This window comes from Patiria miniata, unplaced genomic scaffold (assembly GCF_015706575.1).
Source record: "Patiria miniata isolate m_02_andy unplaced genomic scaffold, ASM1570657v1 HiC_scaffold_18, whole genome shotgun sequence".
In the NCBI taxonomy this organism is placed as follows: Eukaryota; Metazoa; Echinodermata; class Asteroidea; order Valvatida; family Asterinidae; genus Patiria; species Patiria miniata.
In genome coordinates this window covers 2,924,565-2,943,459 of record NW_024037056.1, presented here as the reverse complement: position 1 = coordinate 2,943,459, position 18,895 = coordinate 2,924,565, and the positions used below count along the sequence as shown (strand labels likewise).

Sequence of the window (18,895 nt, the reverse complement as noted above, 5' to 3'; positions counted from 1 at the left end):
AACACTTTTCCAGTTAAAGGAATTGTGGGCGTCTATAAACTGAAAAGATTTGTTCTAGTATCTCTTTAATTCTTTTGCAGAAAAACAATCCAAAATGAATGACATTCGCTGGAAACTTAAGTGAAATCCCTCCTTCCCTCTAAAAAAATGCATAGTTTTATTCAGTACTTTTAGTTTACATACAACACCCGCATTGCAGTAACTATGGGCCCATTTTGTTGGATTTAGTCTTGTTTGGTTTTGGCAGTGGTGTCATGTCGACATAGTCAACGAGGTTAAAAGGACACCTCCCCTTAATATTGAGGTTTGCATATCAATCAAATTATAATCAAAATGAACCGGGGCGTGACCCTGTCCCACAAAATACCCCACCCCTCCTTATTAAACCCCCTACTAACCCCCCCCCCCGCGGTACGCAGAAAGTTTTGCGGCGCAAATCTCTCGGAGTTACAGTGCGCCCCCTGTTGCTGAGCAATGTCCAACACCAGGAAACGATACCGATTTGGCAGACAAAAAGGATGTTCGTCCTTGACCGACGTGTTCGATAAGGTAATGGACCTATTATGAGTTTTGAATACCACTCAATGGCTATACAAATAGTTGTGTATTGTGTGGTGACAAATTTGATTCTATTTACTTCGCGTCCTGACTTTGTTTTGAATTGTTTTCTCGTGATATTTGTTCGCAACTGGCTACGCGTACGCGTTAAGTTAAATACTGAACTGGCCGGGGGGGGGGGGATATGACGTCATTAACATCGGGAAGTAAAGGGGATTCCCCAAATAATAAATGAGCGCGGTTTCAATGTTTGTGACAGTGAAATACAAACAGAAAGATTTTGTGCTGTGCTGAAAACATGATACATTAAGTTAACAATTTAAGTTTGGAATTTTTGGTTTGTACTTAGGCCTAATTGCAATTTTGTTTTAAAATGAAAGATAATAAATTTAAACTCCTGGCTTTTTCACATGTTTAATATAATGTAGACCAAGTAAAAACACACCAGTTTTTTTGTCCCTGGCTGCTTTCAAATATATTGTCTTTTTAATTTGTTTCCAACAAAATTATACATGTTACTGCTCTTTTGGACACGTCAAAATAGTCAAGCAAATGGAAGAATCCTGGCCATCTGCCACCTTGGAAAATCCACCATTCTGGGGGAAAAAGCAAAGGGAAAAAAGGTTCGCGTTCCAAAGAATCAACTTGAACATCTCCCAATTTGCTCCATGGTCTCTGATTGTGACTGCATTCACTTGCTAGTGTCTTCTTGGTTCACGATAGCCTGCCAATATGACTGGCATGACTGGTCAGAAAGTTCCCACCCATTTTTCACCATCTCTCTGAAGTGCATTGCATGCGCTAAGCGGCATCTCTCTCTGTTTTTTCTTTGTTTTTTTTAGCATGACTGGAGCTGAATGGAAAGTTCCGGTGAAATCAGATTAATTGGTTTGAAAAAATTTAGGTTTAAGGGAAAATACAACAAAGATCAAAAAAATAAAACTACCAAATCATTTTGAAATACCTTGCTGGACTGTTAGTGAATGACAGTGTAAAGCATCCTGTAAAATCATGGCACCTGGTATACTGTCATTTTCAAGAAAAGTGGTATTTTTGTATCAATTTCCAACGCTAGTCGGCCGACCAGCGTTGGAAAAAGCTGACTTTTTTTCAAATACTGGCCCCAATTGGCCGCGCACTTGTTGCAATCGATCTCACACCTATGAACGGGTACAAGCCAGCTAGACTGGGTCACTGACCTTACAATTCCCCAATGTATGTAAACTGCTCTGTTTCTTTTTATATGGAGTCAGGGAATCAGACTACAGGAAAATGATTGTTTTTCTTGGTTTTTATAGCATTTTCGAACCCAAAACCTCAAATAAGTCAGTATAACTATATTTGCTATATATTTCCAACCCCCCAATTCCATCCATTTCTGAAAATTACAGCAAAAGCAAATGATGTATATTCCCTTTAACCGGAGTTTGAAATCTCTGATTTCTCTCACCACTACAATAGTACGTGTAGGGGCAAAGGTCAAAATGAAGACAAACAGATCAAAATTGACCAACTGCCATTCAGTGAATAAACACACAAGGGTCGTCATTAAGAATACACTGTGAATTTCCTTGAAAGCCTAAATGACCGGGGTTTTTTTTGTCATGGGTTAATTTCAACTTCAGATTCCGCAAAAATGGCAGAGCAGGATTCTGGAAAAAACCAAGGGAGTACGATGTCATCGTGTGAGCCACACAGACAGACGAATGATGACAAGAAAATGGAAGAACTTTGTGTAGAAAGGCAATCAGAGGGTCCGGACCAGACATCAGGTAAGCTCAAACGTGCCGTAAACAAAGAGACCATACAAACATAGCCCGTTTACCGTGATAACAGGTGACTTTAACGAGACCAGACACTAGCACACGTAGCCCTACTGCATCTGGCTGTACAGTACTATCGCAAGCTCTGTAGTACGGCCAGACACCCAATGCTCCCCTAAAGAGCTAAACTCAGATGTAGCGATTTTGCTACCGATTTTGATCGAGATTATGTTCTCATCCAGGACAGAAATTTCCAAAGTTGAGGTTCCTAGTCGTAGAGAAACTCATACCTTTTCGAAAAAACGTTCTTTTAACTAAAAATCTTCATCCATCTGGCCAAATGACGACTTTCAGTCATCATCTCCCACGAATATCGTTCCGAAAATGTTCCTCCATGCGATTTCAAAATGGTGGCCAATTTTTAGTTAAAAGAACGTTTTTTTCAAAAAGGTACACATTCCTAATTTAAAGAGAGTTTACAGGGGATCAGGCAAATTAAAAAAAAAAATATGCTTCCTTTTTTCCTGCCTACCCTGATCTGACAGCCCCTACCATAATTTTTTTTGGGGAGAATGAGAAAAAAACCCACCCAAAACCATAAATTTTTACCTTTTTTTAACTGTGACTACTCGCGGAAGTCTCCATATAATTGTAACAAAAGAAATTGGCCCAAAAAAAAAACCCTGTTCCTACCCTAGTTTTGAATGCCATGTTATCGGAAGTGGAAGTATTATTTTTGTTGCCTAATGTCAGTGCTTTTCAACAAATTCTTTTTTTTTTTTTTATAATTGGTACATTTTCAACTTGTATGCTTATATTTTGACCCCAAAATCTCAATTTCTTTTCTTTTTTTGGACGTCAAACTAGAATGTCTTGCTTATATTTTGACCCCAAAACCTGAATTTCTTTTCCTTTTTTGGACGTCCAATTAGAATGTCTTGCCTAATTGTCTGTTTCCTTTTGTTTTGACATTTGCAGAATTTCAGCCATCGGTCCCGTTTCGAGAAAAGACAACGATTAGAGGCTCTGGAAACATTGTTGTAAAGAATTCTACTGGTACCGTCATCAACGTATATCAGTGTCCTCACAATGCAACAGGTGAGTCATCCTTAAGTAATTAAACCCATAGTTCATTGCTGTGTTTATCTGGCAATCAAATTTTGAGAATGTATTATATTTTTCTGTGTCTTTCCGACTTTAAAGGTATCTATTCTCTTTTAATCACCTCACAACAAAACAAATTTTGGAGAATGTATGTATTTCTCTGTGTGTTTCAACTTCAAAGGTTTCTATGCTCTTTTCATCACCTCACAACTTGTCTGGGGTTGGATTAGGTTGTGTTTCTAAGGTTAATCGCAAAAGTTACCTACCGAATTAATTATCAAACAGCTTACTTTAAAGATAGTTCTGCATGGTACTATATAAATATCATGAAACTATTCTCTCTGGCTTACCGTCATCGAGAAGATATTACAAAAAAATGTACGTGATTTCCAACGATCAGTGAATTGACTGATTTTTTTAGGTGAAGCCTGCTATTAACGAAATACTTGTTTTGTGGTCAAAAGGTTCTGCATAGTTTTTCCACTGTTTTCTCAAGTAGTTTAATACCCACTGATCTGAAAGTTCAACAAGTTAGGTTTTGATAATTCTTTCCTTGGAGTTTGAGTGGTGTTAGTATTAGAAGCTGACAAAATGCATGAAAAACAAATGTTATGCCTGAAAGAGGCTCTGACATTCGTCCCCAAAAAGATTCTACCCGTTAATAAAGACAGGGTAAGTTCAGCTGACTAATCCTAAAACAGTCAAGCAATTGTATTTTAATTACGTGGAGTACTGTGGCCTCGTGGTTAAGGGCACTGATTCGTGGTCTGCGGGTAAAGCTGCAGGTTGTGGGTTCGAGTCCTGGCGGGGTCATGGTGCGTGTGCCCTTGGGCAAGGCACTTTGTCACTCATTGCTTCTCTTCACCCAGGAGTAAATGGGTACCTGTGAGGGCAGAGATGGTTATTGTGATTGAATTAGCTTCCTTGCGCCTAACAGGCAGCATCGAGCTGTATACTCCCCAGGGAGCTGAGATGGTATTTGGAATGTTTCATGTGCCCAATGAGCAGGGGTAATAATGATGTAGCGCCTTGAGCACCAGTCCTGGTGGATACGTGCGCTTTATAAATGTCCACTATTATTATTACTTGTAATTTAATCATGAACATGACTTTCATATCTTTATATTGATATTCCTTTATATCTAGAATGCAGTGATGTTCAAGCCCCAGATGCTGCTGATAGCTGCGAAGTGGCACTGAAGACGCACTACAGGAGCACGGGCAGCTATGTGCAGATGATTCCATGGATCGACGATGACAAGAAACACATAATGGACATCTACACAAAACTACAGCTAGAAACGGAAAGCTACAGCGGTAAAATACTTGAATCGTATGATGACATCTTCCTCTTAAAAACGAGGGAGGGTGACGCAGTAGACATAGCTGTTTTGAATGGGTTGGCCGGGAGAGGGAAATCCACGCTCTTTGACAAGATGGTGTATGACTGGGCAGTCGGCTCAAGTCGAGCACTGCAAAGATTTAAGCTTGTCTTCCTGTTGAAAATGCATGCGCTGGAGCAGAGCTCGGACCTCATTGATGCAGTTTTTGACCAGCTCTTGGCCAAAGACACGGGTGTGGTCAAGCACGCTCTGGAAGCATTTGTCAAGGAGAATCCTGGTAAGGTTCTCGTTCTCTTAGATGGCTTCGATGAGTTCATGACCGCCTCCCTTTGTCCGTCCGCATTTGGGTCCATCCTGGGAATCCTAAACCGTGAAGTGTTCAGGGGCTGTAGTGTTCTGGTCAGCACCCGCCCCTCGCACTTTCACAGATTGGTAACGAGACAACTTGTCGAAGATCCATTCACATATGTCAGGATCTTGGGGTTCAATGAAAACGACATCAGTGAGTATGTCAAGAAATTCTACTGTGACAAAGAGAACATGGCAAAGGGGCTTCTGGAAGCTATTCACTCATCCAGCCTCCTTGCCAATCTGGCGAAGAGTCCAATGTTGCTACTCCTGATGTGTTTGCTTTGGAGACAAGATTCCGCACTCCCTGACACAATGTCACGCCTGTACAATCAGGCATCCAAATACATCTTCAAAAGAAAAGGTGATATGTCACAAGAAGAGATAGCAAATGTTATGATTGAAATTGGCAAGGTGGGATTGCGTGGACTTCTCTCTCCCCACCAAGTGCTCTCTTTTAAAGAAAGCGACTTCGAGAAAACTGTCCTTGACTTGGCAATCAAAGCAGGCATTCTGACCAGGCAGAGAGTCCTGAAGGGACTGGAATCTCACAACAGTTTGCAGTTTATACATAAGACCTTCCAGGAATCCGCTGCTGGAAGCTACCTGCAAAGCCTGTTCACAACAGACGAGGGTGAATTTGAAAGGATTGTGAAAGAAATTGTGCCAAAGGGGCCTGAGGGTTTGGGGTATCTTTTGCGCTTCTGTTGCGGGGACAATGAGGCATGCACCTACAGGATTCTTGAGATATTTCAGGAGAGTTGTCAGAAGTACTTATCATTTGACTCAAGGCTTGGTCAGTTGGCGCTACACTGTTATTTTGAGAGTCAGTCAAGCAGTTTGCCTCCGAGCGACCTCATACATTCATTTATAACATCGGACATTATCATTCGGGATCTCGACAGTGATTGCTTTAACTCGATCACCTATTTCCTGAAACGTGTCGCTTCCCAGACAAAGGACAGCGGCAATGCCTTCCTTGACAAAGTCAAGAAGTTTCATGCCACGCAGTCTGCCTTGGTGCGGTGCGGTGAAGACTTAGCTGTTGCCATGAGCGCAATGACAAATCTTTACTATGTCTGCTTGAAGGATAAGTGGTCCAAGTGGGGTTTTTCACAAAGCGTTATCCTGGACGGGAAGGCAGAATCCTGGTGCATTCACTTGAGGAAGGTAAAAAGCCTTCAGAGACTTAACTTAAGTCGTTGCTCCTTGAAGGGGCAGGACATCAGGCATGTCACTGAATCACTTGGGGATCTACCAAACTTGGTTGAATTGAACATTTCCTTCAATGACCTTGGTGGTACAGCAGAAGTATGGTGCATGCCTTTAAGGCATGGGCAGTGCCTCAAGAGGCTTGACTTGAGTCGTTGCTGTTTGACAGGACATGACGTCCAGAAAGTTGCTGAATCACTTGGGGATCTACCCAACTTGCTTGAGTTGGATCTTTCCGAGAATGACCTGGGTGGCACAGCAGAATCATGGTGCGTGCATTTGACGCAGTTGCAGCGACTGCGGCTACTTAACTTGCGGCATTGCTCATTGATTGCGCAGGACGTCAACCACGTCGCAGAGTCACTCAGGGACCTACCCGACTTGGTTGAACTGATCCTGTCAGATAATAACCTTGGCGGTACGGCAGCACTATGGTGCGTGCCTTTGAAGCGTCTGCGACAACTACGGCAGCTGAACTTGCGTCACTGCTCACTGATCGCGCAGGGCATCAAGCATGTTGCTGAGTCGCAGCCTGACTTGGTTGCGTTGATTCTCTCTGATAATGACCTGGGTGGTACAGCAGGCTCACTGTCCATGCATCTCAAGCAGCTGCCAAGTCTTAAGAAGCTGAACCTCATGTTCTGTAACCTTTCAGAGGAAGATAAGAAACACATCACTGACTCACTGAGTGATCTGTCTGACAATAATGGGTTAGTCATCAACTTCTGAAGACACTTGCTTTGGCAGGAAAGCATAATTCTGACAAAAGTGTGGTTGAATCTGAAGGCCTGTTTGAATGGTTCGTGCAATATTTAAAATATTTTCAACTCAGTAAGATAATTTCGTGGCCATAAAATTGACAGGGACATCCCCTTCTATTTGCAGAATTTCTTCAGGTTACTTGTACAAACAATAGCTTCTCACATATATGTCCTAATTTTGTACACCAGTGGTTCTTTAATGTATGTATTGTCTTCATGGGCGTCGCCAAGATTTTTTCCCAAATTGCTTGAGCTTTCGTTTGCATATTCACAATTTATCATTGTTTCGAGGGTGGGCGGGGGACATTTACCCATGAACACATCTAGTTTCGTATTTGCAAATAATGTACATATTTTTACGACAGCCCCCCCCCCCCCCCGCCCCATCCTGGCGACGCCCATGACTGTCTTGTAGAAGTAATGTGTAAAAAAAAACTTCATAATAACTAATATGCTTTGCAGATATTCTTGAAGTTTAAGAGCTGTAATGAAGTCAATCACAAGTCAAACCATATACAAGGTCACAGGTAACGAGGGGTGAACAATAATGTAATATATAAACAAGCACAAAGAACACAGAGATTGTGGTTGGCTGTGTATGTGTCAGCTTCAATGGCGGTCTTTTTACCGGAAATCCCCTGAAAGCTTGTCAATAAAGGTTGGCATTAATTATTAATATTTCATTGAGACAGAGTTAAACTTGGACTGCTTGTCAATAAAGGTTGGCATTAATTACTCATATTTAATTAAGACAGAGCCAAACTTGGACTGCTTGTTAACAAATTGCAGAGGAAAGGCCGGTTGGTACTTCATGCGAATATTGATGCGATGCGTTTTTGATGTTACAAAGCATTTGCTGCGAAACTTGCCGGAGTTGAAATGTGTTCAACTTTTGCGAATTTGCAGCGCGAAAAACTTGCCCCTAGGTCAGAAGTTTGCATTCGCATCGAGAATGAACCGGCCTGAATATAACTTGTCACGGTTCTGTTCTCTTTAATTAACATGATGATTTGATTGATTTGTGAGTACTTGTGTATGATCTGATTCCAAAATCTTTCTTGAAGAAAAGTTTATCCAAATGACAGCAGAAATTCTTTAATTTCACAGACTGTGAAGCCATGTAGTGGATGATTTAGGGTGTAATCATGTAAAGAGTCAGTTGTTTTTTGTATTGTTTAAAAGTGCAATTGTTGTAGAAAGTATTTATTACATGTTCATGTACATGTACTGGTACATGTACTTGTACATGTATATTTAGCTGCATATTTCTGTGCATATCTGTACATCGACATCTAGTTTCTTATTTGCAAATATTTATAGATTTGCACAAGTTCACGAACTTCCAATAAATATTGTGTAGTATATTTATGTATTCGGCACATTCCGATGTATACGCAAACACTGATTTTTTGTTTTAAAGGGAAAATACAACATTTGCAAACATCAAAAAACGACATGATCAAATTATCACGAAATACCTTACTGAATTGTTAGGGACTGACAGTCTAAAGCATCCTTTGAAACCGTGGCTCCTGGTTTGCTGACATTTTCCAGAAAAGCTGTGTTTTTCCAACGCTGGTCGGCCGACCAGCGTTGGAGAAAACTGGCTTTTTTTTCAAAAATTGTTCTTAATTTTTCATATTTAGTTATTCTGAATTTTTTTTGCAATTGATTACACACCTCTGAAGGGGTACAAGCCTGCTAGACTGATTCTCTGACCTTACAATTCCCCAAAGTGTATTAATTGCTTCGTTTCATCTTAAGTGGGGTCAGCTACCAGACTACAAGAACATGATAGGTTTTCTTGGTTTTTCCAGCATCTACAAGCCCAAAACGTGAAACAAATCAGTTTACCAATATTTTGTATAACATATTAATCCTCCAAATCCATTTATTTCTGAAAATTGAGGCAAAAGCAAATGTTGTACATTCCCTTTAACTGTAAACGGAATTACAGATAAAAAAAAATCCACAAGAATTTAAATTTTTCATCAATCTCTGGAAGCATAAATCTGTTTGCAAACAACCAAAATGTAACGGCTAATATGATACAGGTAATACGATGTTTTGTAAATTTTACTCCAGTATTACATTATTTGTTTGTGTGTAAAAAAAAATAATAATGACTCAAGAAACATCTGAGACACCGACGCTGTAATAATTAATTATCATTCTTTGAATTTAAATGTGAAGATCCAATGAATGTATTATTTATTTGACCAAGAAGCTTGTGATAGAAAACAAATGATTTAAGAAAAATTTAATAATTTTGATTGACCTTTTTTTTGTACTATTTTCAAGGCCTTACATATTTCATGCAACTATAACATGTCCATAATTATACCCTTGCTTACATTGAGTTCAGACTAAAGTACTTGAGCCTTTTTTTCCACTTTGCCTACTTTTACTGTATACTGAGACAACACTGTAAGTGAATAAAATTATTATAACCTTATGCACATTATGCAAATGACTGTGACTGTATTAATCCTCCCCTTATTTATTATAAGCTCCGCCCCTGTCTTCAACAGAACATAAGTCAAACACCGATCATGATAAAAGCTGAATTATATTTATAAAATGTCAAATCATACTTAAAGACAACCCCCAACTTCCATCTGATTTTTATTTATCTGCCCATGCTGAATTCTTTTCACCCAATCATGAGAGTTGTTTTATAACCAAAGACTTGCATCAGATAATAATTCCGCGCTTCCATTTTTGAGGCCTGATATTAATTTTATTAATGGTATCTCAGTAACACTATCCTTCACCATCCCATCCTGGGGGCGCCAATCATCACTAAGGAATTAGGGCCAGAACCTCCCCTCCCCCCCCCCCCCATACATGTTTTTTTAAATCCAAAAGTTCGAAAGATGAATCGAGATTCGTATCACTTATGCTGCACTTTTTGGACGTAAATCATTGCATAAAGTATGCAGCAGTACCGTCGTCCAATCAAAGTGGATGGATGCACGGGCTGCGCGTCTCACTGTCTAACATCTGACCAATCACGAACACTCTCTCATACGTCACTGCACACTGCGCTGCTTGAGCCACATTATTTCAAAGTAGTACAACGATTTTTTTCGAAATGTAAAGATTTTTTTCATCTTGAAGAACTATTTGGGTGCGGTATTTAAATATTTGTACTTTACAATTTGTTTCGTCAAATTTGGAAGATCAGCTAGAAAAGGGTCAAAGCGGAGGAATATGTTTTGAGCAATGCGGTTTGAGAAATTCCGTAGCTTTGTGTACAAACTCAAACCCTGCGATTTATTTACAGTTTAGTCATTACGCAGTTGAGATTCACACAGGGGCATCTGTAGACGAACGTGTGCACAACTTTGGCGCGACTCGCACTCAATTTTGAGATATTTCTGACGAAACTGAACATACGGGAACATTTCTCCACCAAAACTCTCGACTACTTTGTCCTCCACTGAGTAAGTACGACCAGCCTGGAGTGATATGGAATTTACGCACAATCATAGTCACGGAATTCATCTCGCTCGCCGGCCATGTTTCATTTTGGACTGAAGTCAAACTCGACTCTCCGAGTTGTGTTCTTGGAATTTTGTCAGCCTTCGAAGAAACTACAATATCCTTGAAACTTCATCTTGCAAGGATTTGAGGTTCACTTCATATGCATGCAATGACTAAAATGGACTCATGAACCGCACAGTAGGCCTACTGAACTCTTTTGAAATGGACAGTAAACATGAGGATTAAATGTTTGTGGATGTGTTGAATTTATTTTGTGTGAGAGGATTCGTCGAATTGTGGTGAGTCTCCATCGTCATGGGTAAGTCCGTATAAACAAGCTGTTTATGAATAATGAAATGATTGATAATTGGAACATTTAAGCACAAACTTTAACAGGCCTGGTCAACTCGTACCTTCGCCTGAGCCAACTCGTATCTTAGCCAATTTTTTTTTCATGTCAGGATAACTCGTATAATGTCACGAAGTCAACTCGTATTCAGTTGGCCTACCGCCAAGTGTTCTAAACAAAAATGCACGTTCCATTTTAATATATTGGTGGTTGCGTGGGTGATTTTCCCCAGCAAATTCAACTTTCAAGTAGATATTTTTAATTCCAAGTATACCGCTGACTCTGTGTACTTTGATTGAAACCATTGCGTACAAGTCGCAAATCCCAAACATCCAAGCGTTCTCAAGAAATTTGCATATGAATAAGATGGCGCGTGCCTGAAGACGCCAGACGCGGGTCTCCCATTGTATTCGCGCAATTTGCATGCAACGGTATGCAGCTCAGACAGGTGTGATATACGCGCGTTGTGTAAATAGAAAGCCTCTTTTCAAAGATAGAAGTTAATTGAAATTCGGTTCGGTAAATTATTTAAACACTCTTAAAGTGTCGGTCTTGAGTCAAAGTGTATGACCAAATGTGAAATACATGTACTTAGCCTTGTGAAAAGATTTCTTGTTTTCAATGTGTGTTAAATTCGGCCAAATTTTGTAAATAAGCAGTATTCAGCAAAACGCTTTTTGTGTCCGGTGTATAATTGGAGAAATGAAATAGGGACATGGTAGGGACATTGCATTGTAACTTTATAAACAGTAGCACGACAAGGTTACGTATAAATTGACAGTAAACCATATTGTGAGTACATGTAATTAATTAACTCGATTGTGATCTAATTCAGAATGATACCTGCTGTGTACGAGACTGTAAAATATGGATCTCTGCATGTATGTGGTTCATTCTTCCCAAGTATATGTGCTGGACTGAATTAACCGTTATTGAATAGGCCTAAACAATTTGTAAGTCGTGTGACTTGGTTGCATGCAATTTTTCTCCAATAATTTTCTTTTCAGTAGTTCTTTCACATCTTGTATTTTTCCTCTTCTGTAAGACTGGTCAGTTAGGATCAGCACAATTATTTGTTTGCTTTTTTGGAGGACTTACTTTTTTAGTTGCCATGCTACTTTCGAGAAGTCGAGTCCGTATTTGTTTTTTTCCCTCAAAGATTTAGACTTTTCTAGATCATAAATAGAACGAAGTGGCATGATCATGCCGTTTTTATAGTTCAGTTGGCCATGCCCCGCATTTATTATTGTTTATGAAAATATGCCCTCCTTTTTTCTCTCTAAAAATATTGTTAAATGGGAGGGGGGGGGGGGATAGGGCAACTGGGTATTATATCAGAGGTCTTTGTAGCGGCATCTCCAAAAAAAGTTCAAGCGAGGCCACAGTTTATCGCCGACGGATTTGGTTTGGTGGCCGTGAATTGTAAACATCGCCCTCTATTGACGAAGGTCAATGACCAACGTACACAAGGAAGTCATTGGAAAACGAGACGCGTCGCTTAACATCAGGTTTGTGATTTCTCTATTTTTACTGCATTTTTTGCTTAAAATAACGCTCTAACATAACAATAATGGAAGTGCATGACCAGGTTGCAACTTGGATGCATTAACGGGTAAGTCCTGAGGTTGTTTTGTAAGTATTTTCTCGCTCGAACTCGAAGTTGGGGTCATGATCATATACCTGTACTAGACTGCAATGGTACTGGTGCCGACCCGATCATCCGATGCATAGTAAAACTCAAGCTCAGGTGCAAAGTCCCATCAATTTAATAAATTTAAAGAGAACTGTGTGTGCTGTGCACAGCCTAGAGTACGCTTTGTTTGTAAACATCTCAGTGACAGAATAACACTTGACTTGCATGTAATGTGTTCAAGTGTAATCTCAAGCTTTTAAGAAGTCCTTTTTTTCTGTTTTCTTTCTGGCATTCTGCATTCTAGATCCGCTTCATTCACCTTGAGGATTCCTGTAGGATCTTTTTGTAACAGTCACTTCAAAAAGTACTTCTGGTATGCCTCCAGGAGCAGAAAAGCTGCAGATAGCAAGCTCTGAAAATCCTGCCATACTAAATGCACTGTGGAGCATCTTCAACATATCCCAATGTAAAAGGTAAGCGTTATCTCGATGAGCACATCCCTATGACTAGTGTATTTTTCCATGGATGTTTTGCCAGGAAAATTAAATGTGCAGCAAGTTGAATCCTCGTAAAAACAAGACATTGCAAGTCTAGTAAAGTTTGTCCCCGACCTTACAAAAACTCTATTTTGGCTATTCACTGGAAGTCTTTTCCTGCACTAGCCCATTTATTGGTGGAATGGGGCGATACTGTATGATAGCACTGCCTGGCTTGTAATAGTCAGTGAGTCAGGTGATGAGTTGGGCAGTGAGGGAGGTTCAATACTGCCGAATCCTCCAAAATCTCGGGATAGCCTGTCAAGGATTTGAAGTGCTGTGGACAATGTGGTTGTCAAGAATGCTATAAACCAGATTTCACCGATTTTTGACCAGTGGTTGTTCTCTTCTATCACAGGCTTTGCCCACCAGTCGGGCTTTGACGCAGTTGCAGTACCTACAGAAGCTGGACTTGAATTGGTTCTCCGCGGTTTGACAAGACGTCATGCATGTCTTGGAGACAATCAGGGATCTGCTCAAGTTGTCCGAATTGTCTCCCACAAGGACATGGTTGGTACAGCAGGATAACTGCATTGTGACTGAAGTGACTGCTCATGGAAAGAACCGAAAAGAACATGGAACAGGTTTTGGAGACAGTCAAGGATCTGCCGAAGTTGTCTGAACTTCCTCCCACAATGACCTGGGTGGTACAGCTAATTCACGGTGCATGCATCCGATGTAACTTTACTAGGCACCTTTAGGAGCAAGACTCGGGTGACTGCTCTTTGAAAGGAAAAAGGACACGGAACAGGTCTTGGAGACAGTCAAGGAGCCCCCGGAGTTGTCTGAATCTTGTCCCACAATAAGTGTCTTGGTGGTACAGCTGGATCACGGTGCTTGCATCATGGGTGTCGCGAGGCCCCCCCCCCCCCCCTGGAAAGCAAAAAAAAAAAAAAAAAGGAAGAGAAAAAAAAGAAAAAGAAAAAGAGGCACGAAGACAAAGTGGTGTAAATTTCATGAGTTGGGGGGGGGGGGCAAAATGTCCCTGCCCCCCTCTAAAACTGATAAATCAAGAATGTGTTGAGAAATACAAGCATTTTTTGGCAAAAAATTTTTTTGCCCCCCTCTAGAAAAAATCCTGGCGACGCCCATGCTTGCATGTGACCCAGCTGCAGAACCTTAGAAGCTAGACTTGAGTGGCTGATCGTTGGAAGGAAAGGATTTGAAAAAAAAGTTGTCGAGTCACAACCTTGAAAAAAAAGTTCACTTTTCCCGAATTCAGTTATGAGAAGTTTGCCTTGAAATCCTCGAAATCTACCTTTTTAAAATGAATGAAAAATGTTAAAATTGTATTTGCATGTTTATCATAGTTTAAGAAATAAAAATAATGCAACAGCTGTTTCTAAACTTCATCTTTTGCTTTTTTGTCCTCTTACTTACTTACTCTGGCGACTTCTGTCAAACATTAGTGATGACCCCCCAAGATCGTCTTTCTGTCATGCAACTATGATTTTCCCTTGGTTGTAGCTGGGTGTCTTTGGCACAGTGTAATTGGTCATTGGTCGTCCCAAGTGTGGCTTCCCAAATATTAAATATTGTTTAACAAAATTTTTTATTACACAAAAAAAACATTGGAATCTGACCATGGGCGGCAAGGAGAGGGCAAGTAACAAAATGGCGTTTATCAAATTGTTTTGCAAATAAAAATATTCGCTCAGATTGAAAATGCCTAGATGCAGTAGTCAGATTCGGAAATTCATTAAGTTGCCAGTAATTACAATGGCACAGCGCCCCCACACGGTGGGCTTGGATGTCATGACCTACGCCCTGCTTAACTTTCAGGTCATGACATCCGATTTCTTGTGTTGTATGGCATTTCATTAAAGTTACAAATGTTAATTCTTTAAGGTTCAATGTTTTTGCTGTTCCATGAGTAATGTACGTTTGCCTAAAAACAAAAAGTAACCCCGAAAATAAATCCTTAAAAAGCTTAGGTCCCTTGAAAGGCTTTGCAAGTTTCAGAGTTAATAATCATTCGTCTAAGAAGGTAGTGGTTGTCTCGAAGATGTAAACGGTTTAGAATTTTGTTCACAAATGAAGAATAAACGTTCTTGAGGAAACAAAAGTTGGATTCTTGATGAGGTACAGGGTGAGTAATTTCAGTAATTTTTTTCATCTACAAGTAGCTTATGTAATTGGCTTTCCAGTTATCATTTTTGGTGCTACATATTTTTTTTAATATGAAATATAACGTTTGGGGTTTGGGTTCCTGGTTTTTTTACTCGCCCTATATACATGTGTTCAGATAGTATTATTGTTCATTCATAAAGGCGTGAATGAACGAACATTTTTCCATTTTGAGATAGACCTATGGTAGCAGACCAGTAAATAAACTTCCATAGACCCCAATGGTAAATTCTCCCACTTTAAAAATTCGGGAAAAATACTCACAACTCTCCAAGGTGTTCGAGACACACATCAAATTAAAGCTTATTTCATTATCTTTCATTTTCTTTTCAATTTTCGGGGAGGTCAACTGATGACTTTTAGGAGAAATTTCCATCTGAAGATGAACACCCCTGAAAATAGTCCTGAAGCCCATCGCCATTTTGAAAAACGATGCCTACACTCCATTGCAAAGTAGAGCGCTTTTAGGGTCCAAATTACATCAAAATTACACAGAACTGCAAGCTCCAAGTCATGTGCACGGTTTCCACCCATATTTTTTACAAACCCTCAAGTTCATGGCCCACAGCATGCTCAAATACCGAAGATTTTGAGGGCATGCAAATCGTGATTTGGCCGGCGCAGGCAATTTCGGACCGATTTACTGGTCTGCACCCCTATACATCCCATGTATCTTTGCAACTCTTAATGAGAAAGAGTGGTGATAAATATTGGAAGGCCCTATCATGTCACTCAGTGGTGGCGTTTTGATCCAAATTTGAAAGATTATATCAACCAAAAGTAATTTTAGCAAAGTCGAGCAATTCAGTGTAAACAAGAGATTTACAATCCCAACAACGCCGTTTTAAGTGTGGGAATTTATCACCACTGCCGATGACAAATTTCGATAAGCTGTAACTGTATATCGGACTACTGAAATTTAATTCTTAAAAACCACCCCATTGAACATTGTACTTTGATATCGCAGTTAAATCCGAGATTGGGCTGCTGTTTAATAATCTGCGCAATACAGGCAGCGAATAGTAATGTACATGTAGCTTTAAAACTGAACTACTTCATTGGATTTAATTAATGTTCTTCATTATTTGAGTTAAAAAAAAAAAAACGGAATGGATGACGTTGTTAAGCTTGATGTTGGCGGCTGCTTGTATACCACCACGCGGTCGACTATGATTCGGTACCCAGACTCTATGCTGGGCAAAATCTTCATCAGCCGTCAGGGTACCCCATCTACTGACGCGCATGCCCGTGATGACGACACAGCCTACGTCATTGACGGAGACGGGCCCATCTTCCGCCATGTCCTCAACTTCCTCCGACGAGGCAGGTTGATTCTACCGGAGGACTTCAAGGAGTGGGACGTGCTTTCCACGGAGGCCGACTTCTACCAACTGAAAGAGCTGACGGACGCAGTTAGGGAGCTAGCCGCACGGAAAGACAGATTGGAAATCATGGAAATCGCCGTCTGTGGGAACCAGTTCACCTTCACTGGTAGCCGCGATACCCTGGAGCGCACGCCGCTCCTGTTGCAGTTTCTTGGTCGGCATGACAGTCTGCGAGACGGTTTCCCGCTCAGGAGAAGCGACATCTTGGAGAGTGTCGGCGAGAAGGGACGGTACGGCGTCTCGCTGGTGGAGGGTGATTTCAGCGGATACCGAGTGGAGATGTTTCAGCAGATATCGGAGCTGGGATTCGAATTGAAGACAGCAACTAATCTGGTTAACGGAACTTGCCAGGGAGTGACATGGACTTTTGCGAGAAGGAACTGCAATAAATAGTCCGTCGGAGACAACAAATCACAGGTCTATACAAAAGTGTTCAATAAGTTTGCCTGGAGCGGATTGCGAGGGCACATGATAAAGCGCTGTTAACGTGTGTAGAAAGCATCATAGACTCGGCTCAAGTCACATGCTGATTTAGGCACCTGGTGCAGCATACGACTTGAGCCGAGTCTAATTATTCTGTGACAAGTAACTTCTGAGTTCAATCCACGGCCACTGTCAAAAAAATGAATCAATACAAAACCACAAAGAAATCGCCACAACCATGACAGTCTCCAAACTTACCGATCACTTGGCACATCATCTCATTTGCACTTTGAACCACAGTTGATTGTGTGTTCAGTGCCAACGCCCAAATGTGATCTGCAAAATAGCAATTTTGTGACATGAAACTGAATTCAAGTGTGAGGACCATTCGAAGTTGTTTCTTAAGCAAAACTGTGTTCGAGCCCTAACAATAATTCCGCAGGGATTTGAAAGAGGAAAATGGATGACATGGTTAAGCTTGATGTTGGCGGGTGCTTGTACACCACATCACGGTCGACTCTGACTCGCTATACCCTCGCTCCATGCTGGGTGCCATATTCAGCGGTGAACTTGACCCGTCTGTTCGTGACGCCACCGGGGCTTATGTCATGGACAGGGACGGGCCCATCTTCCGTCACGTACTGAATTTCCTCAGACAGGGCAAGCTGATTCTACCGGAGGACTTCAAGGAGTGGGACCTGCTGGCCTCAGAGGCCGATTTCTTCCAAATCCCAGACCTGGTAGCGGCAGTGTCTTCGCGTAAGGATGACTTGACGAGACCACCCATGGCCGTGGCAGATGACCCAAAAAAGGAATTTGTGGAATTCGTAGAACAAGATAACAAGAATTGCAAATACCGGGGCAGTTGGGAAACTTTGGAGAGACTACCACGTAAGTTTCGTCGTGTACTTGAAGCAGACCCTAGCTTCGCACTGTCCGTACAGCCCCAGGAATCTAGACGATCCAATGAAGATATGCGTACCATTGTAGAAGGGTGTGGGGAGATATCGGGATACTGGGGTTCCTACTCGGTACAGTGCTTACCATGGCATCCTAACACGTCTTATAAAGTGACAGACCCACCAAATTGGATGGCGGTATTTCAACGAGCCTCTAAACTCGGTTTTCAGTTGTTGAGCACGTCGGCCATGCCCGGAGAGAAATCATCGTTGTTTGGTAGAAAGGTCCCGCCCAATATGTAAGGAGGCCCTCCAGACACAGAAATCCTGTTGTTTGTCCTTGCAAAAGTGTTTAAAAAAGACGAAAACTAGACCGACTAATGAACAAATGTAATACAGAATGGAACTTGATTCGAATAAGACTGTTAGATTCAAAAGTATACGTTGCCGTCTTGGAGTAAACCGAATACAAATAGAATTGTGGTGTGCAGGTTACCCTCACAGTCTGTCAAAGCGCCTGGTAGGAATCTTACATCTATTAAGGCCAAGACTCGTCACCGTAGGTTTGAACAAAATCTGGTGGCGATCATCCAGGAGATAGAACGGCTTGGATGCAAGCGGAGAAACAGTACTGCACGATGAACGATTCCGGGGTATAAACAGGAGGAACTCGGACCTTTTCCCGGCCCATCTTTGAATAAAATGGACCTTTAATATTTGAACGTTGGTCGCAGTAAAACTCTTATATCCTGCTTCTCGAGTTTTTTTCTCTGCCTTGCATCTTGAAAAATGCATCTTATACCGTAAAAGCTGTGGCCATTTAGAAAGTTTAGATAATGAATTAGTATCATTTGCGCAGCGTAATGCTTTCGTGTCACAGGCAACACGTTTATGATATTGAGAAATGGTTTGAAAGTTATTACGTACCGGTATTAATCATAAAGTGTAATGATATATTGTAGCAAGAT

The 18,895-nt window shown here is 41.0% G+C and overlaps 3 protein-coding genes and 1 long non-coding RNA gene across 4 annotated transcripts; all 4 read left to right on the top strand.

The window, feature by feature from the left end:
- The first annotated feature begins 476 nt into the window (after positions 1-476).
- Positions 477-8,517, top strand: LOC119724209 (NACHT, LRR and PYD domains-containing protein 12-like). Its single transcript, XM_038195156.1, has 4 exons — positions 477-549; positions 2,184-2,330; positions 3,300-3,419; positions 4,572-8,517. Exons 2-4 carry the CDS (start codon positions 2,195-2,197, stop codon positions 7,055-7,057), a joined length of 2,742 nt encoding a protein of 913 aa, XP_038051084.1. The 5' UTR covers positions 477-549; positions 2,184-2,194; the 3' UTR covers positions 7,058-8,517.
- Positions 8,518-12,377: 3,860 nt separating this feature from the next.
- On the top strand, positions 12,378-13,947 carry LOC119724208. The gene is made up of 3 exons (XR_005270626.1): positions 12,378-12,432; positions 12,862-13,030; positions 13,452-13,947. It is a non-coding gene; the product is annotated as an uncharacterized LOC119724208 (long non-coding RNA).
- A 1,949-nt stretch (positions 13,948-15,896) lies between these two features.
- On the top strand, positions 15,897-16,998 carry LOC119725031 (BTB/POZ domain-containing protein kctd15-like). The gene has a single exon (XM_038196397.1). It carries the CDS (start codon positions 16,330-16,332, stop codon positions 16,996-16,998), a length of 669 nt encoding a protein of 222 aa, XP_038052325.1. The 5' UTR covers positions 15,897-16,329.
- Positions 16,999-17,570: 572 nt separating this feature from the next.
- Positions 17,571-18,230, top strand: LOC119725030 (BTB/POZ domain-containing protein KCTD19-like). The gene has a single exon (XM_038196396.1). The coding sequence runs from the start codon at positions 17,571-17,573 to the stop codon at positions 18,228-18,230; it is 660 nt and encodes a 219-aa protein (XP_038052324.1).
- The last annotated feature ends 665 nt before the right edge of the window (positions 18,231-18,895 follow it).